The 26,047-nt window shown below is 40.7% G+C and overlaps 1 protein-coding gene across 2 annotated transcripts in view; it reads left to right on the plus strand.

The window, feature by feature from the left end:
- Positions 1-26,047, plus strand: part of GPR156 (G protein-coupled receptor 156) — an 83,734-nt gene that overhangs the window by 47,999 nt on the left and 9,688 nt on the right. For both annotated transcript variants that reach the window (XM_006742176.3, XM_081833340.1), the window contains 5 exons: positions 13,474-13,609; positions 13,860-13,970; positions 18,799-18,924; positions 19,929-20,024; positions 23,540-23,776. In XM_006742176.3, coding sequence (XP_006742239.2) covers positions 13,474-13,609; positions 13,860-13,970; positions 18,799-18,924; positions 19,929-20,024; positions 23,540-23,776 — 706 coding nt within the window. The remainder of the gene's footprint in view (positions 1-13,473; positions 13,610-13,859; positions 13,971-18,798; positions 18,925-19,928; positions 20,025-23,539; positions 23,777-26,047) is intronic.

The following is a 26,047-nucleotide window of genomic DNA, read 5'->3' on the forward strand; positions in this document are numbered from 1 at the left end:
CTGCTGCTAATAGTAGGGCACAGGGAGTGGTCAGAGACCAAACGACAATAAGACTAAACTAATTATGTGCCTCTGAATTTATTGAGAAAGATACCAGAGTGATTACCACACTGAAATCGTCCCCTACAAGTGGATCAGAAGAAGCTGATCCAGTCTTTCTCTGTGTTTTGCATATTTCAAGTCAAGTAGACAAATGCATACTGACCAGTTGCTGGAAACTGTTGGTGTTGGTCTTGAGATTTTTGAAGTCCTCTAGAAGAAATTATTCCCTTGGTCATGCCTCTCTCTCCTCTTGCCGCCAAGCCTCTGAAAAGAGTGGTCTTCACTAGCCGCCTCCACTTCCTCATCTCCCATTCATTCTTCAACCCATGCCCTGATTTCACTGAAATGACCCCTTGAGCAGGTCATTAAATTAACGGATCTCTTTTTAGACTTCATCCTATTTAGCCTCAAGCCATATAACACTTAACCATCTCCTCAGTTCCTCCTTTCTGAAGCCTTCTCTTTCCTTAACTTTATCATGCCTGAATGTCCTGACTTACCTCTCTGCTCCCTGACGGCTGCTTCCATTGGCTCCCATGCTCTGCCTCCCCATTTAATGTTGGTATCCGCCTGAGTTCCAGTCTACATTCACTTTTTATGCTATACACCCCCCTGGTCTTAATCCCTCTTGCAACATATCCCCAAGCCCTGCCTCTTTCAAGTCCCATTTTCTAACTTTACAGTTGATATTTTGAAATGGGCTTTCCTTAGTTAATTTAGATTCAGTGACCAAAAACCAGACTCAACCCTTATCATGAATCTTGCTTTACCTCTGTGTAGTTCCAATCTCAGTTAATATAGCATTACCATCCACCCACTCCTCATTCTGGATTCCTTTGTCTCCCTACACATCCAGTTAGTCACCAAGTTAAGACATGGCCCAAGTGTAGCCCTGATCAACTTTCCATCCGGATTATTGCGGTAGCCCCCTCGCTGCTCTATCCCATTTCCAAGTTAGCTACTGCTCTCTTGCCAGCATTTTTTCCACAAACACAGACTTGATTTTCAAACATAGACTTCTACTGCTTCTACAACTCCTTAGATAAGCATTTAGGATCTTTTGTAGTCTAGCCCTAATCTACAATTTCTGCTTATTCCCTTTAAAGTAAGTTATGCTTTCATGATACAGGGTAGTAGCTGTTTCTCGAGCACACCACTACTTTTTTCAACACACCTTTGTTTATGCTCTTCCTTGTCTCATGACTCTTCACATTTTTTACCTCACAAACTCCTCTTCATCCTTTAAGACAAACTCTTATTCATGAAAATGGCCCTGGGCCAGCAGCATCAGTATCATCTGGGAACTTGTTAAAAATACAAATTCTTGGGGCCCTACCCTAGACCCTACTGAATCTAAAACTCTAGGGGATGATGACCAGAACTGTATTTTAACAGGCTCTTCAGGTGATTCTTCCAATTCTAAAATCTAAAAACCACTGTTCTAAGGGCATTCCTTTATCAATGCCCATAGTACTTTATATACACTTATTACATTGTTTCATAATCATATTGACCTATACACTTATCCATCTCCTCTGCTACAAATTGAGTCTGCAAAGTCAAATACAATATTTTGTGTATTTCCCATCACCTGCCACAGGGTCTGGCACATAGGAGATGCTTGATAAGAATTCAGAGCCTAAAACATACCCTTCCCCTCCAGAGTTTGGTCCAGTTAGAGTGCATACAAATACACAGAACTGGATAATCAAATGATATATTTACTCTTAAAGGTTTACATGTGTCTCACAAGCCAAAAGCACACATACTGACAGTACCAACTGTCAGCAGGATGCAGAGAAACTGGATGTCTCATACATTGCTGGTGGTTATGTAAAATGGCAATGTTACCTCAGCCGTCAAAAAAGAATGAAATCTTTCCATTTGCAATGACATGGATGGAACTAGAGGGTATTATGCTAAGCGAGATAAGTCAGTCAGAGAAAGACAAATATCATATGATTTTACTTATATGTGGAATTTAAGAAACAAAACAGATGAGCATAGGGGAAGGGAAGGAAAAATAAAATAAGATAAAAACAGAGAGGGAGGCAAACTATAAGAGTCTCTAACTATAGAGAACTGAGGGTTGGTGGAGGGAGGTGAGTGGGGGATGAGGTAACTGGGTGATGGGCATTAAGGAGAGCACTTGTGATGAGCACTGGGTGTTATATGCAACCGATAAATCACTAAATTCTACCCCTGAAACTAATGTTAACATAGTTAAGTATGTTAACTAACTACAATTTAAATAAAATCTTAAAAGGAAAAAAATGGTACTGTTACTTTGGAAAACAATTTGGTAAATTTGTATAAAATCAAACATATGTTCACTGTGTAATTCAGGAATAGTACTCCTGAGTATTTACTCCTAGAAAAGTGAAAACACAAAAACAAATGTTTACAGCAGCTTTATTTTTAATAATCAAAAAATAGAAACAACCCAAAGATCCTTTAGCAGGTGAATGGATGAACAAACTGTGGTGCATCCATATAATGGAACACTACCCAACAATAAAAAGGAACAAGCTATTAATACATTTCAATAACTTGGATGAATCTCAAGGGCATTATGCTGAATAAAAGAAGCCAATCTCAAGAGGTTACACCCTGTATGATTCTACTTATATTGTATTATCAGGAGATGAATTTATAATGATAAAGAATAGATGAGAGGTTGTCAGAGGTTATAGGTGGAGGGAGGATGTGACTATAAAGGATAGTCTGAGGGTAGTTTTGTTGCACGATGAAACAGTTAAGTATACTGATTATGGTGGTAGTTACACTAATTTGTATATATGATAAATTTCATAGAACTACACACACACACACACAAAGAGCACATATAAAAACTGGTGAAATTCAAACAGACTCTATCCTTTAGTTAATAGTATTGCACCACTGTCAGTTTCCTGGTTTTGATAATGTAATCTAGTTATGTAAGATGTTGTCTTTGAAGGAAGCTGGGTTAAAGGTCAAGCTGTTTTGCAACTTCTTATGAGTCTCAGATAATTTCAAAATAAAAAGTTTTTTGAGGAAAAGAAAGCATAGGGATTGCGGGTGAAAGCCAAATTAGAAAGCGCTCCTTGACATGATGCTAAAATGGGGGCCAGGGAGAGGAGGAGAGCTCATTGTCTGGTAGAGATGGGGAAGGAGAAGAGAAGAGGGGAGATTCCTGCCTTGGAGACCTTCTGGTAGAACTTGGCCTAGGCCTGTTCACCTCTCTCCAGTCTGAGTGCTTAGCGCTGCCCACCTGGGGGAGTGTGGGTCCTGAGGTGAAAAGGGAGGTGAAAGCTTCCTCCTCAGCAGTTTCCCACATGGGAAGAGAGAGAGGAAAACCTTTCCTCAATAGGCCTCAGTGGGAGATCAGAGAGAGGGGGGATAAGGGTTACTCCTTAACAATGTTTACAAAAGGTTAAGTGTGTCAACAGTGAAAGAACCCAGGCTCTGGAATCAAACTCCATGTCAATCCTAGCCCCATCTCTTACTAGGCATGTGACTCGATCGCCTTATTGAACTTTGCTGAATCCCATCTCCCTATTTAAAAGTAGGGGTAATGATGCTATGTATCTCAGAATGCTGTGAAGATTGCATTAGATAGGGTATGTGGAGCCCTTAGCAACTGCCTAGCAAATATTAAATATATAATCAATGTTGGCTACTCTTTTTAATATTATTCCATATCATTGTCAATATTCTAAGAAATAGAAAAAACATACATTCAAATGATTCTGACTGCAATATAATTTTTGATGATTTAGAGGTACTTCAAGATCCTTCAGTACTTCAAACTCATCATAAAAATCAGCATTTAGTCCCTATATGTGTAAATTCAGACCATTTAACTTAAAATGAACAGTTGTTACTTTCTATTACAGGCCTCTTACGTGCTTTTTATTTTAGATACATTATCTCTGACCTTTATAGCACTCGAGAGGATAAATATTATTTTTCCCATTTTTAGATAAAGAAACCACCTCAGCAAGGTTAGGCAAATCATCCACCATACACAGCTAGGCAGTCTAGTCAGTCTGATTTCAAAGCCCATGCTTTTCCCACTACATCATGTTAACTTCAACGTTAATCCACAAAAGCTGCTTAAACACACACAGGTTATCTAACAGTTGTTCCTTTCACATCAGATTACAGGACAGAACACACAACTCCTGTCACAGCCTAGGGCAGACACTTCTAGGCCATGCTGGGGCCAAGACTCAGAGACTCTAGGCAATGATGAAAACCAAGAGCCCAAAGCCCGTTGTGGCAAAAATGCAGTGTGGGGTTCCAGCCAGAGGTAAAGTCAGGAGCCATGGCAATGTCCAAGGTCCAGGCCAGTACTCAGAATTGGAAAGGGCAGGCAAAGCCCAGCAGAAGGCACTCCAGAGGACTCAGGATTTCCTCTCTGTCCGCTTGACAATAAATGCCAGCTAATGGAGCCTTCGAGGAGCCTCGGTTGAGGAGGCAGGTAAAAACCCTTGGCCTACCACCAGTGCTACTGCTAGACATTAGAAACCAGGGTCAAGGGGCGCCTGGGTGGCTCAGTCGTTAAGCATCTGCCTTCGGCTCAGGTCATGATCCCAGAGTCCTGGGATCGAGCCCCACATCAGGCTCCCTGCGGGAAGCCTGCTTCTCCCTCTCCCGCTCCTCCTGCTTGTGTTCCCTCTCTCGCTGTGTCTCTCTGTCAAATAAATAAATAAAATCTTTAAAAAAAGAAAAAAGAAACCAGGGTCAAGAAGGCCCCTAGTAGAAGTTCATTATCAGAAGGGTGGACACTGGGTCCCAGGTGGCCAGGGTAACCTAGGGCAGAAGTGAAAGAACACGGGAGGGAACCAGGAGTCAGAGCATCTGCATTAGTTGTCCCATTGGGGTCCCTATCTGGGTACAAAACTGCCATGCAGGGTCCCTTCATCATAAAATGAGAAGGTCAGGCCCAATCCCTGGTTTAAACAGTGCTCCTCATGACCCTCAGACTCCAATCCTGTCTTCGGCAATTCCTGGGGGCAGAGTGGTGGGGAACAAGCCGTTTGTGCCTTGCTGGCAGTCTCCCTTTTATCTCTGTTAAGTACTGGACCTCTAGGAGCCTTCTAACTCTAATGATTTATCCAGGATAGCAAACAGTAAGTTTCCACGAGGTTCAGGGCCCTGTGTCAGGCACTACGGGGCAAAGCTAGGTAAAACCCAGTCCCCACACCAAGGATTCCCAGATTCTGGCCCAGCAGAGAGTGACTCCAGCAGCTGTAGCTGCTCGGGATTCCTCTCAGACTCACCAAAGCCCCAAGTTCTCCTGCCACAACCCTGAGGACCAGAAAGAAGGGGAAGGAGAGGAAGGAAACCTTCCCAACACGGCTGGCGAATGCTCCATGCCTCAGAGACATCGATGGACATGTCACCTGGTAGACAATAGATAATATTCTGGTTTACAGCAGACTCCCTGTGATTGGCTGCTTCGTGGGGCCAAATGTGCTTGTGCTTTATGCTCTACTTAAAATCAGGGCATCTGCTGTGCCCTTTCGGAAGTGCTACAATCTCCGGCTAGGGACTGCTCAAGGCCTTCCCCTGCGGCTAAGGAGAGAAAGGAAGTTGAAATCACTGCTTCATAAATTAAAACACATGCCTACACTCTAGGGTCTGAGGTTATATGAGAGGAGAGGATTTTTGTGTTTCTAGCATTTTTCCCCCTGGCATTTTAAAACACATTTAAGATATATTACAATTGCATGAGACATGGGCAAAAATATATTTAGAAACTAATTTTTTTAAATTGATGTGGAATGTGGCCATAATACTCCTAATTAAAGCCATACAAGCTCCTTTCTAGTAAGGGTACCCTTTGGGGCTTTTTTCCCCCTCTCATCACCAGCTTATCTTGAATCTATCAGTATGCTTTTTCACTACTGTCCTAAACGTGAGCTGGTAAAATGAAGTAATGGGCATTTGGCCTTATATCTAAATTTCCACATTTCAGCTTTAAAAATATTTGCAAGAACGCATTTTAAAAATGATCCTTTGGCCTATTTACATAGTCTAGGAGAGCTATATATTCTGAAATTTGTTCTCTGGAAATTTATATGCATATTCACATACAAATATTTATAATGAGCATACATTCATATACATAGATTTTATTAAATGGCCCAGTGATACTGCGAAAACAACTGCTAATATTAAATTAAAATTTTTTCTATTCTAAAAGAAAAAAGGCAGAATAAGAAAATTGTCTTTGCAGTGAAAAAGTTAGAAACCAGGAGGTAGTGTCCAAATGAGCTGAGGATAGAAATTAAACCTCATTTGCCTTCCTATCTCCAGTTCTTAATACTTTAACAAATAGATATTTAGGAATCGTTTAGTTAATGCTTGACATAGGAAGATCACTAAAAAGATAATAACTAATAAAATATGGAAACACTGAGGTCATCTGCTAAAGGGAAACTTGGGGGCAGGTTCGTTAGCGAGTTTTCTTTTGCACTTAATAGCTAAATGTTTTGGTGATTGATTGATCGACTGATTGACTGAGATGTAAATTCTAAAGCATCTCTGATAACCAGGTCAGCCTCTTGTTCCTGCTTAAGGTAGAGAGGCAGAAATACAAAGTATGACTGGCTTATTAATAAGCCAGCAGTAGCGGAAAAAGAACTTGCCTCTGCAATAAGTTTAGAAGGGGAGAGCTGGAAAGGAAAGTAGATGTCATCGAGTCCAACCACTGCTAATCATCTAGCTATCTTGCAGGCAGAATGTCTTTGTTCTTCCAGTTCATCTCCAGCTTCAGCAGCTGCAGGCCTGAACTGACAGAATAGCAGTAGGAGCCTGCTCTCCATGTAAAACAAAGCTATACAAGCACTTACAACTACAGGAAAGCAGACAGATTTAGAGAGGCCTGGCCCACCCTGGACAAGAGGCAGGACTGAGTGTTTTAGCTTGCTACAGAACATAATTTAGTAGCTACAAGGATGTAAAGAGAAGGCATGCGTCCTGGCCTAGCTCAGTCCAAGATCAGCAGATTTTCTGAAGTCGGGGAATGGGATGTATGTTATTAACCTCTGAGCAGATGTCAGCTGAGACTGTAATCTGTGCGGTCGTGAAGATGAGGGCTCATCCATCAACTGCTTGACAAGGCCTGTCATCATATCACTGGGCCTCCATAGCCCTCGACACATGATGTAAGAGACATATTGGACAAAAGCATTTCCTGGGGGAGTTCTCCAGGAAGAATTCAGCCAATGGAAAGGAATCTTTCAAGTGGCCTGATTTCATTGGAGACAAGTAAACACATATGTGTGCATGCATATATGAATATACACATCCCCAAGACGCTGCACTTTCCTAGGAACAAAGAGAAGCTTCACCAGCCTCCTGTGAGGATTCTTTCTCTCATTTATTTTTAGACTCTCCCAGCACCATGCTGAGTGGGGAAGCAAAGGAGTGGATCACCCGAACGACAAGGCTTTTGAGTGACAGTTTGGGTGCGGAGATTTGTCAAAACCCAGTGTCTATGGAAGTCCAAGGCACCCAAAATATCTTGGGCCTTTTGTGTTCAATAATGCCAGGAAGATCTCAGCCATTGCAGGAGGGGCTTCCTAAAACTCCTACCATAACCCAGAATGTGCCCCTTTTGTCTTAACACACAGACATTGAACCAACTCTTGACTTTCCCTCTGATTGTCAGAGATCTCTGCTGCTTTAGAGCCATTTGGCACCCTTTTGGAAGGATGAGAGCCTCATCCTTCTGCCTAACAGAGGAGACCATTGCCAAGGAAAAATGAGATTAGGCAAGAGGACAAAGAAAGGAAGAAGTGATGGGTCTTTCATATCTATCAATGAATTTATTCATTCATTCATTCAACAAATGGTTATGGAACACTTGCCATTTTGCAAAGACTGTGCTAGGAGCTGAGATACAGATAAATAAGAAACAGCCTGGCTTTTGAGGGATAGAAACTGTCTAGTGAGACAAACATAAAAAGCTGGTAATATAACATGACAATTGTAGTGATGCACATATACCCTGGGGTGTTATAAAGCCATAGAGGAGGGCACCAAACTTAGACTGAGGGCATCATCCAGACAGATATGTGCTCTTATTTCTTTGAATCCAATGAGGTGGGTCACCCACAAAGAAAATGTGAAGCATACCTCATAGAACAAATAAAAAGATTAATTGGTAGTACAGTAAGCCCTGCTAATTAACCTTAGAGGCCATTGATTTTGGTGGCAACAGTCTGCAAGGTTATAAAATTTTCTCCAACATTCAGCTCTTGGATATAAAGGCAGACAATGGATTGAAATTTTGATGGGAGTTTTGTCAGATAGATGCAGCGAAAGAGCTTGTTTGGAAAAGGAAGTGGGTGTTGCCGAGAGAACAGTTCAGATGATCAACTAGAGGTTTCACATTGGGTACAGAAAGGAAGAGAGACTGACAGACTGCAAGGAAGCTGAAGAGCCAGGGAACAGGAGGTCTGCAGGCTGTCAATGAGCAAGTGTGTTAAAAGTGAGCATATGAGAGGGCTGGAGAGCAGGGGGCTCATTCATTCATTCATCAGGTATTTACTGAGTGCTTTCTTTTTTTTTTAAGATTTTATTTATTTATTTGAGAGAGAGAGCATGAGTGGCAGAGGCGGCAGAGGGAGAGGGAGAAGCAGACTGTCTGCTGAGCACAGAGTCCAATGTGGGGCTTGATCCCAGGATCCTGAGATCATCACCTGAGCTAAAGTCAGACACTTAACCAACTGAGCCACCCAGGCGCCCCTTTACTGAGTGCTTTCAAAATGCTATGTAGTGTTCTAGTGTTGGGAGTACATCATGAACAATTCTAATTGGGAGGAGAAGACAATAAACAATAATAAATATGTAAATTATGTAATAGTTTAGAAAGTAGTAAGTATTGTGGTGGGCTGGAGATAGAACAGGTTAAAAAGGATTTGGAATTCTGAGGAAGAGTGTGATTTTAAATGGGGTGGTAGCCCTGATTTGAGAGGGTAACTTTTGAACAAGGACATAAAAGGATAGAGGGAATGAGCCATGCAAATATATGAATTAGAATATTCTAGACAGGGAGAACGGCCACTTCAAAGCCTTGAAGTGTGTGAGTGCCTGGTGTTTTCAAGGAATAGCAAGGAGGCCTGTGTGGGGTGGAGTGGGCAAGAGGAAGAAGTAGGAAATGGGATAGATAATGGGGACCTAAATATATAAGCCTTGTACACTCTGGTAAAGACTGAGTTTTCCTCTGAGTGAATTAGAAAGGCACTGCACTGCAGCCTTCTGAACAGAGAAGTGACATGATCTGATTTACCTTTAATGGATTGCTATGACTGCTATGTTGAAAATAGACTTAGGAAGGGCCCAGAGTAAGCAGGAAGACCAGTTAGGAGGCTATTGTAATAATCCAAATGAGAAATGCAAAGTCAGACTTTGATCAGGGTGGTGGCAACAGAGGTGGTAAGTAGTTGGATTCTGGATGTATTTCAAGGATAGAACCAGGGGGATTTCATGACAGATTGAATGTGGGTGGTGAGCAAGAGTCAAGGATGACTTCAAGATTTTTGGTCCAACCAAATAGAAAGATGGAATTGCTATTATCTGAACTGGGGAAGAATGTGAGAAGAACAGGTCCAGGGAGAAGAGTAAGAGTTCAGTTTTGGATCAAAGAGGGGAATATTGGTTTTCAAAATTTCTGAAGTGGAATCATTCTGAATGATTGTAACATCCAAGGTGCAACCCTGGGGATGGGTATCTAAAAGCAGAATAAAGTGAAGTCATTATGATAAAAGAATTTAGAACTCTGGAGGTTGGAAGGTTAATGAAATATCCTAGGATGGCCTCCTAGAATGGTGGCCCACACAGGAGAGGAAGGAACAGGGCCAAGCTACTCTCACCATTATGATACAGAATTAGAACACATATGATTAGAAGTCACATAAATATTGCTTTGAGGTGTACAGAATTTGAATTGGGTTTAGATTTTGAACCTAAAACATTAGAAATAAGCAAAGTAGCAAAATAATTACTTTTTTTTAAAAGATTTTATTTATTTATTTGAGAGAGAATGAGATAGAGAGAGAGCATGAGAGGGGGGAGGGTCAGAGGGAGAAGCAGACTCCCCACTGAGCAGGGAGCCCGATGCGGGACTTGATCCTGGGACTCCAGGATCATGACCTGAGCCAAAGGCAGTCGCTTAACCAACTGAGCCACCCAGGCACCCCAAAATGATCACTATTTGCTGAAACACATGAGACAACATTATAATAAAGCAGTTTGGAACATATCCAGCTGAGGTAGATTTATAATCCCACTGTAGCATGGATCAAAAACAGTGGATTGAAAAAGAAATTCAATTAACTCTCACAATTTAATCTTAAGTGTTTTATTAAAAATCTTTTTAGAAAGACATTCATACTTGGTTTTAGCTATGTCTAAAGCTTAGTGACCCCCATATAGCATTTTAGAAACCATGCCCCTGTGACATTTTAGGAAACTTTTCTAATAGCCACAAGAAATACCCTAAACCCTATTTGCAAGCCGTGTTTCCAAATTCAGTTCATAACCAGAATTAAGAAGAAACAATAGGATGACCCAGTCAGTCCTCCAGAGCAAGTATAATAAACCTCTAATTCAGAAACCTATATTTGATGAAGACTTTTAAAACATCATACCTGTGAGCTGATGGATGTCACATAAGCATCAAAATTCATTAAAGACTTTTGAAATGATAATCCAGGTTTATACAGTCTCTGCAGATATAGGTAGATATTTATTTATATTGAGACTTACTTGAGAATAGAAAAATCAAGAAAGCTCTTGTCTTACATTGCCAATTAATAAATGAAGAGAAAAAGATTAGATAGCTATATAATCCTTAAAAAAAAACAAAAACAAAAACCCTTGTTTCTGAGTGCTAGTAACCCAGTCCAAGCTTTTATCTCTTTATAAACGCAACATAGGTAATCTCGATGGGACTGAATATTTATAATTAAGTATATAATATTGAAATCTTCTTGCTTTGTGGAAATTATGTGTTTGTGGTTAATTAAAATATTCAGCATGTGTAGGTTTCATCTTTTAGTTCAACAGAAAAATATAAGTGACATTGGTGGTTGAATTCCTATTAAAGTAGCAAAGACATTCCCCAGACATACGTAATTCATCTGCTGAATAGGAGATGATTCACCTTTCAGTGACTTCACAGGTGTTAACTTCACCAAACAAAAGAGGTAAATCATCTTCTATTCATTTTTTTTTCTGATGCAAGTTTTAAGTAAAATTTTTTATGAAAAATATAAATATGTATATATATATATATAAGTCCACATGTCCATTTAGAAAATGAATTTGCATCAACTTCTGAGATGTGAAGACTATGTAATGTATATTTTGTCAAAAATAACTAAACGGACCCTGAAAAAAATAATACATTATGTGTTAATAAAAAATAATAATTAAAAATAACAATAAAGAAAATAAATAAACTCAGGTCCTCCTAAGTCAGGAGGGTGAGAAATTCTAAATCAAGGTTGCATGCAGTACTGAATAACACAAAGAAGATCTGATTGTAGAGTGGTGTTCAAATAAAATGGCCCCAGAGAAGAATTAAGAAAGAAACCTCCCCATCAGTGATCTGGACAACACAGATGTGTGGCTGTGAGACATGTGCAGCTGAGTTTCAGCTAAGTTCAGAAACCGATATTTGATGAAGACTTTTAAAACATCATACCTGTGAGCTGATGGATGTCATATAAGCATCAGAATTCATTAAAGACTTTTGAACTGATAATCCAGGTTTATACAGGTTCTACAGATATAGATTGATTGGGTATAGGTGATAAACAGGAGAGGTGGGGTGCCTGGGTACTGCAGTTGGTTGAACACTGACTCTTGGTTTTGTCTCTGGTCATGATCTCATGAGTCATGAGATCAAGCCCCAGGTCAGCCTCCCCACTCATCAGGGAGTCTGCTTGTGGATTTTCTCCCTATGCCCCTCCCCCCACCTCGCTCATACATGCACGTTCTCTCTCTAAAACAAATAAATCTTTTAAAAAGAAAAGAAAAGAAACAGGAAAGGAAAAGGTGATTCATAGGCTTCTAAAGTCTGAAGATGGTGAGATTAATAATATGACTAGTTAATGTTGGCTACATGATTACTCTGCACCAGGCACTGTGCCACACAATTTGCTATATTACCTCCCTGAATCCTTACAACTCTGGCAGGGGGAGAGGGATGTATTATTGTTATCCCCTTTTTATAAGGGGAATCCATGAAACTTGTTCTCATTTTTAGAGGAAGAAAAAAAAAAAAATCAAGGTTTTTGCTCCAAGACAAGGTAAAGCTCAGCTGGACTTACTAGTCTACATTATCTGTACTTGGGGTCTGAGTCCCAGGGCAGTGGCTTGGTATTTTTGTGTGTGTGGATGTAATTATGATGCCAGCCACAAAGTAATCAAGGTGGGCCATTGTTGGTTATGATGTTTGCAAGTCTAGCACTGCCAAACTGTTTAATGCCTCTGAGTACTTTGCCTGTCATTAAAGTAGGCTGCACTAAGTAGCTGATTTTGCCTTGGTTCTTGACTTTAAAGTGGTCAGCTGGGTAATCCAGGTACATAGATAAGAATGCTTTCCTCCTCAGTTATTATTTTAAAACAAAAGTATAACTAAGTGTAATTATCCAGTGACTATTAATGTAAATATTGAATTTATGTAGAATATACTATTTAGACTAAAACTCTTAAATACAATGACATTCCTTCTTAATTGTTATCAGTCACTGTCCAGAATAAGCCTGGTTTTCCCCTTAAATTAACCACTTCACACATTTTTACCTTGTCCTGAACCTCCGTTGGTGCCCAGGGTCTGTCTGACACCCAGATTGTCCACACCTCCCTCTAATCTTTGAATTGTTCTGTAAACTCATTTAAAACTGTTTGACAAAAACCCTTCCCAAATTTCCTGCTTTCAATCCCTGCTTCCTTTTTCTCTTTTGGTCAAGCAGAGAAAGGAAAAACAATTTTACATATCAAACAGAGTAAATTGTGAAAAAAATCACAAAGCTTTTCCAAATAGTAGTTTACCTTACAGCTCATTTCTAAAGCCTCCAAGCTGTATCTCTTTAGGTAACTACCTGCTAGTTATTTATTCACTAGGTTGCATATAGCTGTCTCTTAGCAACCATAAATTTCATGGAAAAGTCCTAACTCTTCTCTGATACCACCTGTTTTTTAGAAGTTGGCCTTTTTTTAAAGACTTGGAGAAATGCCAGAATATAGTTCTTTTTGAAAATAAATTTAAATAAATCCTAACAGTTTTTTGCAGGGCTATAAAGTGGTTTCTTCCCAGTGGCCCTTCACTCCGAGGTTACATTGGAGATTATACTGGTGAGGAAGCTCTGTTCACTCTAATGCCAAAGGGTCATGACTCTAAGTGTCTTTCTTCCTGATTCACTTTAGGATTGTGAAGATGTCCAGTCCCAATCTGAACATTGTGACCTTACTTGGCAGTTGTCTGACTTACAGTAGTGTTTACCTCTTTGGGATTCAAGATCGAGATGCTTTAGAGGGACGCTCAATGGAAACTCTCATTCAGGTAGGTTAAATCTTAAGTTTTTGTTTTGAACAAAATGTCCAACTTTTGATATATTTTTAAATCAGCATCTCCTGTAGTGGTGGCTACCTTTATCTTTGGAATGGACACTCTCAGGGGTGATCACTGGAATGTTTAGTGTGGTCCACATCCTGCCCCATGCCCTGTGTGGACTGAGGCTTTGCAGATCAGAATGTGGAGAACAACAAAGGTCCCTCTCATGCCTCTTGTTTCTGTCCTTTTCCCCCTGTAGATAAGACTATCCATGCTGTGCATTGGGACCTCCCTTGTGTTTGGCCCCATTCTAGGGAAGAGCTGGAGACTCTACAAGGTGTTTACCCAGAGGGTCCCGGACAAGAGAGTGGTGAGTAGGCAGCAGTTACTTACCGGTGCTTGATTGCAAACAGCAGCTTTATTATTGATTATAAGCTAGGGAAGTTTGTGTCAGATTACTGGGTAGGCCTTTTTATGGCAATCTGAAGTTTCTGCTCCTCATTTCAAATCTTGGAGTGGTGTGGCCTCCTAAGTCCCCAAGCCTGGAAGGCTATGTGCCAGTGCTCTTGGGAGGTAGGCTTTTGAACATAGTTCTGTTTCATATGTACCCCAGGCCTTAGTACAGGTGGTATTGTGTGAACTGGCCAACATCTGGAAACAGTGTGAGGGAGAACAAGATGCCCATAGAGACTGTTGCTTGGCACAAGTGTGAGCTGAAAGTGGAGTGAGGGACAGTGATCATGGAGAAGCTATAGCAAGTAAGCAGTTATTTCCTTTACTGGAGCCCAGTTCTTTTCCATGTAGAAGGCCGTTCTCTGCACTAAGAAGGATGGGCCTGGAACAGTGAGCAAAGAAGAGGACATCCATTCAGCAGATAGAATCAATCCTAAAAGCTGTGTGGCAGCCAGATCACCTATATCCCTGACATCAGATGTAATCCTGACCACATTTCCCCATTTTATCAGGTTCCCTGCCCAAACCTCAAAGTCCGGTCATCAAATTCTTTGGCTATAGGTCCTACCCAGACCCAGTGTATCACTCAATTGGAGTTTACTTCTCTGGAGTGATTTTTTTTTTTTTTTTGCAAACATTATTCAGTCATTATTCAGTGAATATTGATAAAAAGCTCAGCTGTGAGTAACCATAATATGAAAAAAAATTGACTAAAGGACAAGAAGTTGATCTATCCTTCTAGAACACAGATTTCTTTGTAAAAAATGGCTTTATTGAGGCATAATTGACATGCAATGAACTGCACATATTTAAAGTGTGTGAATTGACAACTTTTGACATATGTATACACCCATGAAATGTGGTGTATGATCTGCTAAAGTTTCTTCATGAATCTTTGTTATCTCTCTCTCCTGTCCAATCCTTACATCCATCCCTATTCCCAGGCAACCATTGATATGCTATCTGTCACAATAGATTAGTTTGCATTTTCCAGGATTTTATATAAATAGAATCATACAGTATGTACTCTTTTTTTAAAAAAGATTTATTTATTTATTTATTTGAGAGCGAGAGAAAGAGAGGGAGAGTAGGTGCATGCCAGGGAAGGGGTAGAGGGAGAGAGATAGAATCTCAAGAAGACTCCCCGCTGAACACAGAGCCAGGCTGTGGGGCTCAATCCCACGGCCCTGAGATCATGACCTGAGCCAAAACCAAGAGTCAGACACTCAACTGACTGAGCCACCCAGGTGCCCCTGTACTTTTTTTTTTAACCTGTCTTCTTTTACTTGGCATAATTATTTTAAGATTCATATGTGTTGTTGCATGCATCAGTGGTTCTTTTTTTGTTATTGGTGAGTAATATTCCAATGTGTAGACATACAGTTTGTTTATCCATTCATCTGTTGATGGATGTTTAGGTTTCTTTCCAGTTTAGGGCTATTAAAAGTAAAAGTGCTGTGAACATTGATGTATAAGTGTTTGTGTAGACATATGCTTTCATTTCTCTTGGATAAAAACCTAAGAGTAGAATGGGTAGATCATATGGTAAGTGTCTGTTTAACTTTTTAAGAAATTGACTTTCTCCCAAAATGGTTGTACCTTATTACATTCCACCAGCAGTGTATGAGAGGCCCTCTCTTCTACATCCTTGCCAACATTTGACTTGGTTGCTCTTTGTAGTCATTCTAATAGTTGTGTATAGTAGTATCTCATTGTGTTTTAATTTGCATTCCCTTAATGCAATGTTGAGCATCTTTTCACATGCTTTTTTGCTAACCATATATCTTCTTTGATGATGTATCTACTCAAATCTTTTACCCATTTTTAAAAATTTATTTGTTTGTTTTCTTACTACTGAGTTTGAGAGTTCTTTTTATATTCTGGATACAAGCCCATCAGCAGATATAAATGATTTTTAAAGATTTTCTTCCAATTTTTGACCTTTCTTTTCATTCACTTAAGTGTATCTTTCAAAGAGAAGACATTTTTAATCTTGGTGATGTCCAGCTTACCAATTTGTTCTTTTATGGATCATGTTTGGTGTCAGATCTAAGAAACTTTCACCTAATCCAAGGCCTCAAAAGTTTTCTCCTGTGCTTACTTCCAGGAGTTTTAGAGTTTTAGTTTTTTACATTTAGGCCTATGATCCATTTTGAGTTAATTTTAGAATATGATGTGATGTATGGATCAAAGTTAATTTTTTTACATACTGATATGAAATTGCTTCAGCTCCATTTATTGAAAAGTCTGTCCTCTTCACTGAATTACTTTCACCTTCGTTGAAAATCAGTTGTCCATACATATGTGGATCTATTTTTGGACCCGATTCTGTCTCATTGATGTATTTGTTTATCTTGATTACCATATTATCTTGATTATTGTTGCTTTATATAAAACCTTGAGTCAGGGAGTATTAGTTCTCCAACTTTGTCCTCTTTCAATATTGTTTTGGCTAATCTAAGTCCTTTGAATTTCCATATGAATTTTTGAGTCAGTTTGCCAATTTCTGCAAATTTCTTCTGGGATTTTGATGAGAATGTGTTGACTCTGTAGATCAAATTGTGGACTTCTTAACAACGTTGTGTCTTTTAACCCATGAATACAATATATTTCTTCATTTACTTAGGTCTTTTCTAATATTTATCAGCAATTTTTTATAGTTTTCAGTGGAGGGCTTTCACATCTTCTATCAGATTCATTTCCTAAGTATTAAATTTTTATGCTATTATATGTTATTGTTTTTTATTTCACTTACTGATTTTTTTGTTGCTAATATGTAGAAATACAATTGATTTTCATATGCTGATCTTGTATGTTGTAACTTTGCTAAACTACTTGCTGAACTACTTATTGTAGATCCATCATATTTTTTGTAGATCCATCAGATCGTTTTGTAGATCCATCAGATTTTCTACATAGATGATCATATTATCTGTGAATAAAGAGCTTCTTTCCAATTTTCTGTATGATGGCACTGTCTAGAAACACTAGTACAATGTTCAATACAAATGCCAAGCACAGACATCCTTGAATTTTTCTTGACTTTATGGGGAGAGCATTCAGTATTTCAAAACTAAGTATGTTAGCTATAGTTGTATTATAGATATCCTTTAGCTAGTTGGGGAAGTACCCTTCTATTCACATTTTGCTGAGGGTTTTATTAAAGAATTGATGTTAGGTTCTGTCAAATGCTTTTTCTGTGTCTATTGATCATGTGTTTTTTTTTTTTCTTTTTTTCATTTGTTCATATTACATTAAATGATTTTAGGATCTCAAAGCAATCCTATTTTCCAAACTCCACTTGGTCATGATGTATTAACCTCTTCTTTTATTGTTGAACTCCTTTTCATAAGATTTTGCTTATAATGTGTGTATTCATGTTCTTAAGGGATGTTGTTCTTTAGCTTTCTTTCCTTATAAAATCTTTTCCTGGTTTTGGTATAGCATAATACCAGCCTTATAGAATGAATTAGGAAGCACTCCCTCCTCTTCAGTTTCTGGAAGTGTTTGTGTACAATGCTACAGTTGGCATTCACATACATATAAATATCTCACAACAGTGTGCTTCCATTTCCCCCCTCCCGATCTTTGTGTTGTTTTCACTTCTACATATGTTATAAGCCCCACACAATTGTTGCTCATTTTTGTTTGAATGGTTATCTTTTAAAGATATTTAAATAACTAAAATCAATGTATATTTTTCCATGAAGTTAATATTTCCTTGTATAGGTCCATATTTTCATCTGATAGCATTTTCCTTTTGTTTTGAGGATATTAACATTCTCATGCAGGTGTGCTAGTGCTGAATTCTTTCAGCTTTTGTTTACCTGAAAAAGTCTTTATTTCCCCTTTGTTTCTGAAAGCTACTTTTGCTGGATATAGAATTACACATTGAGGCTTTCTTTTATTCTTTCAGTACCTTGAAGTTTTCACTCTACTGTCTTCTCTCCTGGCCTTATCTGATAAGAAATCTGATGTCATCCTTGTCTTTGTTCCTCTACACATAGTGTGCTTTTTTCCTGGTTGATTTGAAGATTTTCTTATTATCACTGACTGTAAGCAGTTTGATGAAGCAACTGATGACTGATGTGTTTTTATGTTACAGACACCATGAATCATGTAACTAGTTGTGCTCTCTTCTTTTCATTGGTTGTCAAAAACTCAGATGCACATTTCTCCCCCAGTTCATGAGGGCTATGTACTCTCCTCATCTGACCATTCATCCTAATTCTCCTGCTTTTCTCTTTTCCTTGATATTTTTCCATTTTTGATCCTTTCTGTGGTTACAAAAGTAATACATCCTCTTTGTATTAAGTCGAACTATTCATATATGTATAAAGAAAATGCCAGTAATCTCTCTTCCACCACCCTCATCTTTCAATTCCACCCTCCAAGTTAATGGTTGTTAACCGTTTTATGTGAAAACTTTCATATCTCTCTATATGCTCATATGCACACATCTAGAAATATTAGTGTATTCATTTTATAAAATTCCTTAATCCTTTGTGAGAAAAGGCAGGATATGGAGCAGATAAACAAATGAAAACATTTAATGGTGATGGTGATGACATGGACATAGACACCATTGTACATCTATAGTGTGTGTCTCATCTTTGATGGCTGGATGTGAAGCCCCCTGGGAGGGCTGACCCTGGAACATTTAGCTCAGAGCACACAATGTACTCCAGCCCCTGTGTCATTTAGCCAGCAAGCCAAGGAATGTTATGACCTTGACTCTTTTGCAGATAATCAAAGACCTGCAGCTACTGGGGTTGGTGGCAGCCCTGGTGATAGCTGATGTGATCCTGCTTGTGACGTGGGTGCTGACTGATCCCATCCAGTGCCTCCAGATTCTCGGTGTCAGTATGACGGTGAGGGGCCCAATCCCTGAACAACCTATTTCCCGAACTGGGAGGACTGGCTTCTGTGGGTACACTAGGGTCATTCTCCGAGCAGTACTCACTCGGCAGTCATCCTCCCAACAAGAAGATAAATGACCCAAAAAGGAGGGAGAGTTGGGAGCTGTGGCTGCAGTGAATGCCTTGCCCCTTGTCTGCAGGGGGTGCTACCTTGGCCACTGCCCCTGCTCCTGCTCCACGTGTCTTCCAGCAGCATCCACTGAGATATCAGCACATGAGAACTGCCTGGCGGTTATCTCTGCTTTCATGATTATTTCATGATCAGTAATGAGAACTTTCAGCCACAGGAAGTTGACTTCCCCTAGTTATTGAGAAGTAAAAGGGGTATTTTGAGGTGGTCTTGGGAGGCAGTCAGCCTCCTTCAAATCCCACTTACCAGCCATGTGACCTGGGGAGAGTCATTTAAACCTCTCGCAGTCTCTATTTCCTCATAGGTAAAGTGGCGAAGACAGTGTTTCCTATTTCCTAGGGCTGTGGCGAAGATGAAGGGAAATGCAGGGAAAGGGCTCAACTGTGCCTACTACGTAGAGTTCGATTAACAGGAAGTATTATTAGGTCTCCAGCCTCACAAGGGGCTGAAGAATACAGTGGAATCTTGACTTTGCAGATTTAGTATTTACAATTTCAACTGTTAGCAAAAAGCAGAAACAAGATGTGAAGTAATTCATAATTTTGCTGATACACTAATTTGAGTCACTGTGGTAGCAAAGCACATAACTGAGGAGTAAGCCCCGCCACCACCAAGCATCCACATGTCAGCCGGACTTTATCATCTTTTCCTTTAATTCATAGTCACTTTCATTTAGATTATAATGGAGTCACCTAAATGTTACAGTTTTTACATATTAAGGAGGAAATTACATGCTGTAGAAGAGTTCATGCTCCAGATGTGCCCAAAGATCTCCTGGGCGTTCCTGGTAATTGTGGGTTCCTTCCGTCCTCTTTGTCCCTCCTAGGTGACAGGGAGAGACGTGTCCTGCTCTCTGACCAGCTCACACTTCTGTGCTTCCCGGTACTCTGATGTCTGGATTGCTCTTGTTTTGGTATGCAAGGTTGGTAACCACATATCCTTGGGATATAATCTATCTGTCACCAATGAAATAGCCATGAAAAGGGAATTAGAGGAATTAATGAGGTGATTTCTGCAAAGAATCTTGAAATCAGAGGAAACCTCTGTTGATGCATAAATCTCAAAGTTACGACCCTTATTATTTCTCTACTCTTTATTTGTCTTGGGGGTCACTTTTCCAACTCTTTGGACCCCCTCATTCAATTTTCCCCTAAATCATGTGAAATTCACCCACTGTTTCTTCCATTTCTTAATTTTTTTAATTGATTTGGCAATACCAGTTTTCTCCCCAAATCCCTGCAAGGGAGATTATGCGGAGACATTTTATCCAGCTTTATTTGTTCTCTGAGTGCCCTGATTAACCTCCTTGTGTTTTTCTTCAAGATTTGGGTCAAGGTATCCTGCTGCCTTCCATCAACCTTTCTTATTCTGATCAGAAGTAGGGCTGGCCCTCAGACAGATGGCAACATCCATGGTGTCTTTTGAGTGGTTCCAGCTGCCTCAAAGGGTCCCCATACTGCCCTGAATCTCCCACAATTAGCCTCATTTGTCTCTGTTAGATGGCAAAAGTGGGATATTATTTCCAGCAAGTACAGGATACCTATACAGGGCACTAAAGGAGGTTCTTAGAACCAACTATCCTATTAGCTGGTTTTCAGCATGGAGAAACAGAAAATCTGGCTGTGAGGGGTATAGGGCAGACTTATTTCACTCAGGCAAGCCCTGGGTGGTAAGAGACTACCTGTTGATCCTCAGGACAGGGAGGCCTGGTTGACTGATAGCTGGCAGAAGAGAAGGAATTTTTGTAGAAATATGTGGTCTTTAAAGGTAAATTTTACTCACTTCACCACCAGGAAATTGTTCAAGGGGATGCTTCTGAGAAGTAGGGCTGGGATAGGGAAATATTGCTTTTTTACTATGTGCATATATTACTTTGATAGAAATGTTTTTAAGAGAGAACACTGGGCAGTAAACAGTTCTTGATCTCTAGCTTCTTGCTAACAGTTAAGAAAATGAACTTCAGAATATGACAGAACATGGGGCGCCTGGGTGGCTCAGTTGGTTGGGCGACTGCCTTCGGCTCGGGTCATGATCCTGGAGTCCCGGGATCGAGTCCCGCATCGGGCTCCCTGCTCGGCGGGGAGTCTGCTTCTCCCTCTGACCCTCCTCCCTCTCATGCTCTCTGTCTCTCATTCTCTCTCTCGCAAATAAATAAAATCTTAAAAAAAAAAAAGAATATGACAGAACAGGGTTTGAGTTCTGATTCTGCCTTCGTAGCTGACCCTGAACCTCATTTAACCTCTCTGAGCCTGGGTTCCCTCATACGTAAAATGGGGGTGATGACCACATCCTCTAAGAACTGTTCTGAATTTCAAAAGAGTTAGTGCATGATCAGAGTTTTCTCAACCGCTCCTGGTCCATAGGAAGAGCTCAATAAATGTTAGATGTTATTATTATTATTAATCTTCCACTGCCCCCTGGACAGTTCGATTTCTTGAGCCCTATAGAAAAACACGTCCTCCCTAGGACAGAAACTTGGCACTTTCCCCATAGCAGCTCACTTTGTGCCTCAAGTTGATTTATTTTCTCCATTGCCTTTTATATAATCCCATTTCTATTTTATTTCACTGTAAAATCTTTCTGAAGGACAAAGGAAGAAAATGGGAAAAGAGTGCTAAGCATCAGAAAACTGACTGAGCCAGCCCCTTATGGGCTCCCTGGTCAATGAGCAGTTCCCGAGGATGACTTAAATCTTCACATTAAGTTCCAGGACCCCCACCCGAGCCTGGCAACTGCCCTCACCCCACACTTCTCAGCAGTGAATGCCTATGACATATAAGTATTAGATATGATTTTCTCAAACACAAGTCATGGATGTGGACAGGCTTTATTCATACCTAGTTCCCTTTTGGCAAGAGTTTTGATGGAGTTAAGACATTTTAAAAGAATGAGATATGAACATCTCAAAATCATAGAATTAATTTCATTTACTCTTGATTAAATCACTAAGGATCCAGTTTGCCAGATGCCACCTGATGGTGTCAGTTACCCAAAACTCAAGCTCCATTGGCCTGACTTTGTGTCTTCTAGTCATTGCAGATCTCAGGGTGGCCACCTTTGGCCCTCAAGCCCCTCCTGGGACACTGGGCATTAGGGGCGACCAGAAGACATTCCTGCCATGCTGACTCCTTCACTGTCAGCACAGCCAGGCCTCCAAAAAATTATCTTTAGAGCTGTCCTTGCAGATGGAGTTGGTCAGATTGTATGATTTCAGGGTCACTGGCAGATACCCTGCTGATGCCTGGCCTTGCTTTCATTATTAGTTCTCCCTCTGAATATCTATACTTCCCACCCCCACCTCAATCCTCATGGCATCTTCACATTCTGTGTGACAAAACATGGACATCTGTGTGCTTCCCTTAAATCTCCCTACCAGACTGAGCTTCTCGAAAGCTAGGACCACGACTTATTCTTCTTTGTAACACCTTTGCCTACCCTGCACTTAACATCATACTTTGTACATAGTCAGATGAACGTATGTTGAATCTATATATTATGTATTATTGATTACAGCTTTGATTTCTGTTTCAATGCAGCTCCCTCTAGGAGAGGCAGCACTTTAAAGTGCCGTGAGTAATTTTCTCTGTAGTACAAGTGAGAAATCTGAGAGCAGTTTTATTTTCATGGGAAAGAGGAAAGAATAGGGCACTGGCTTCCTGGTGGTGGGGGCAGGGAACGTCACACAGAGGATGAAGGGTATAGATGAAGTCTTTTTTGCATGTGCCTGCTCCACAGCCTCGCTTAGGTCCCAGCCTGCCTTTGTTCTCTTTTTCCATCTCCCATAAACACCCACTGGCACAGAGCCGCTGCTAGCCTATAGAGATCCTTTGTGTGAATTAGAAAAAGGCATCCCTTCTGGACAGATGCAGTCTTGCAGGTGCAGAGCTTGGCAAGCAGATGGTGCCTTTGGGAAAACTGGGGCGGGGGGAAGCCCATTCCTCAGGGCGCTGCCCCTGCCGAGGCACACGGCTTGACAAGCAGACCACAGGGCTGTTTCCGCTTATACGTGCCCCTCAGCTCCACGTAGTGCAAAACAACACAGCAGGTGTGGTAGTCCTTACCACCGACAGCACGGTGTGCCCAATGCCCTCCGAGTGCCCAGCAGCCTGTCCTGTAGAGCTCCTACCCACCTACACCATCCTGTCCTGTGCCCTGTCCCAGCACAGCCCTGTCTGATGGCTGACTTGCTGACCTCCAATAAACGAATTCCCAGGGAAGGAGAGGAAAATCACATTTCTTTAACACCTATTAGGTGTAAGGGGCTGCCCTTAGGGTCTTCCCATGTGCTATCTTAGTACATCTTCATAACAACCCTTTAAGGTAGGTCCGATTATCCCTATTTTAAAGGTGAGGAAATTGGTCCCAACCATCCTGCTCTTTGACACTGAGCCCGTAGTTACACTCCTCTCAGCGCCCGGTTCTCTTCTCCATCTCCAGGGCCTGCTCCTGCTCTACGGTGCCTACCTGGCTGGCCTGACTGACCACGTCAGCTCTCCTCCCGTGAATCAGTCTTTAACCATCATGGTTGGGGTCAACCTCGTAGTAGTGGCTGCTGGGCTTCTCTTCATGGTCACCAGATACTTGCACTCCTGGCCCAACCTGGTCTTTGGACTCACATCTGGAGGTATCTTTGTTTGCACAACCACGATCAACTGCTTCATCTTCGTTCCCCAGGTATGCTCTAGGGAGAATTTCGCAGGCTAGTCCTCTTGGTCATTCCAGAGGCTTCCCTGAGTGTGATAAACTGCTCGCTTTGTTTTCTACTAAGACTTTTAGATACCATTTATTGGAGAGTCAGAAGGAAGGCAAGTTCCTCGCGAGCAGGCTCTCTCTGTTCTTCCCTCCTCGCTTCTCCTGAAGAGGACAACTCTGTTCCCCGTCAGCAAGGAGGGCAGACCAGAGTGGCTAAGTGGGCACGGCAGCATGTTTCCAGCCCTGGCAGGCTGCCTCACAGACCAGCTTGTCCACCTGCCCTCCCGTCAATTTCACTCATCCCCAGTACCCCCTTCTTGATAATGTCAATTCTTTCACTAGCCTGGGAATGAGGAGCTTTTCTTTCTTTCCTATTGGAGATTGCAGATTCACAGAGAAAAACTCATTTGGAAATTTATGCAATTTAAAATGCCTTTTTTTTTCTTTCTTTTTATTAGAAGAAAATATAGAACATTTCTTTTTACAATAAAGAGAAATAAAAACTGAATAAAAATGTGTTTCACACTATGGGGATTAAGAAAAAAAAAAAATCAAACGAGGGAGAAAGATAGAAACAGAAATATCCAGACAGTGAAGAGAAAGAAAGGGAGTCAGAGGGAAAGGAGAAGGAATACATGGGCTCTGAAAGTGATGCTAAATTATTCATGTTATGCCCTAGGGTACCACTGAGCCACATATATCTGAGTTAATGAACTTGGCATTAGGCACCTGTCCTATTTCCCCTCTAGATCTCTTTCTCTTCCCCTGAGCCCCCCCATCCCACTACTCCCTCTAGACTCCATCTTGATTCCCTTTGCTGCTTGAAGTTGACTATGAATGACTTCATGAGGGAGCTAACTGATAAAATGTTGGCAGGGGAGGGTTACAACTGCCCTTTGGGGCATGATGGTGTGACACAGGCAAAGGCCTTTACTCTTCTTCCATTTCATAAATTCTCATTAGAATAGTCTACAGAATAAACAAATATGGAAAAACCTGTAGCAACAGCACTAAAAACCAAGGATGGGTATTGCATCTCTGATAGAAACTAGAGGAATTTTTGCTGAAATCTCTATGTTATAAGAACTAGATGGAAGGAAGCCATGAGAGCTGAGACTTATTTGTCTGGGGTGTAGTAAAAAGGGCTGTTCCTCTCTGGGAGATGGGAAAAGGGGAGTAGGCAGCGGTCTTTTGCGTGGCCCACCCCTTAGGCTCTGTGGCCAATGTTGTTGATTGGTAACCCATCCATCCATTGCTAACCCCTTTCTTCCTTGCTCATCTCCACTACATAGGCTGAAAGAGCTCAACACTTGCTTTACCAACCTCTGTTATAGCTAATGGTGCCCATGTGATACCGTTTTGAATACTAAAGGGTTCCTGGAAGACTTATGAGAAAACTTTTGCTTTCCTAAAAAACAAAACAAAACAAAACATCTAGAGGCATGGCTGGCATCACCTATTCTACCTTCTTCCTACCTTGAATGTTTGTGATGCCTGGAGCTATGGCAGCCATCTTGTGACCACGAGTGAAAAGCAAAGCAAATATGTTTACTGTACTAGGAAACTATAAATTCAGGAGGAAAGGACCTATGAAGAGATTCTGCTGTTCACAAGAACAGGACCACAAACTTCTGAAGATTTGGAGAAGCTGCCTTCCCCTGAAGTAAAATAGTTTTTAGAAGAGATTTGATTTGTCTTGTCAATGGGATTCAAAGGACATTGCCTCTCTTCAACTCAAGTGAACCATCATGAAAAGGACATAATCTTAGATCATGAAATACTGAATAAGGATGAAAAATATTGTGTTAAACTTAAAATTCCAATAAAAGCATTGAATAGACAATTGGACATGGCAAAATACTGAATTAGTGAATTAATTTAAGGAAACAGAAAACAAGGAGACAGATAAAAAATGAGAGACTAGTTAAGAAAATATGCAGAACAGATCTAGGATACAACTTCAAACTAGTAAGAATCTCTGAAAGACAACAAGATAATTTGGGGCAGAAATAATCACGTAGGAACTATTATTAGAGGAAAGCCTTCCTGACCTAAACAAGACCTCTATCTAAAAATGGAGTGAATCTGCAACCTCCGTGGTGTGGCCGTACTTGTAACTTCCCCTTCACACCCACCTCTGTTCCTTTCTCATCCTGAGCCTCAGACGCAAGACTTCCACTGTCCCTGGTGTTTGAATCCTCAGTGGTAATATTTAGGTCCACTCCCATCTACACACAGACATAAACATGCAGG

The sequence above is a fragment of the Leptonychotes weddellii genome, chromosome 1, assembly GCF_054177405.1.
Source record: "Leptonychotes weddellii isolate Sample4059 chromosome 1, ASM5417740v2, whole genome shotgun sequence".
NCBI classification, from domain to species: Eukaryota; Metazoa; Chordata; class Mammalia; order Carnivora; family Phocidae; genus Leptonychotes; species Leptonychotes weddellii.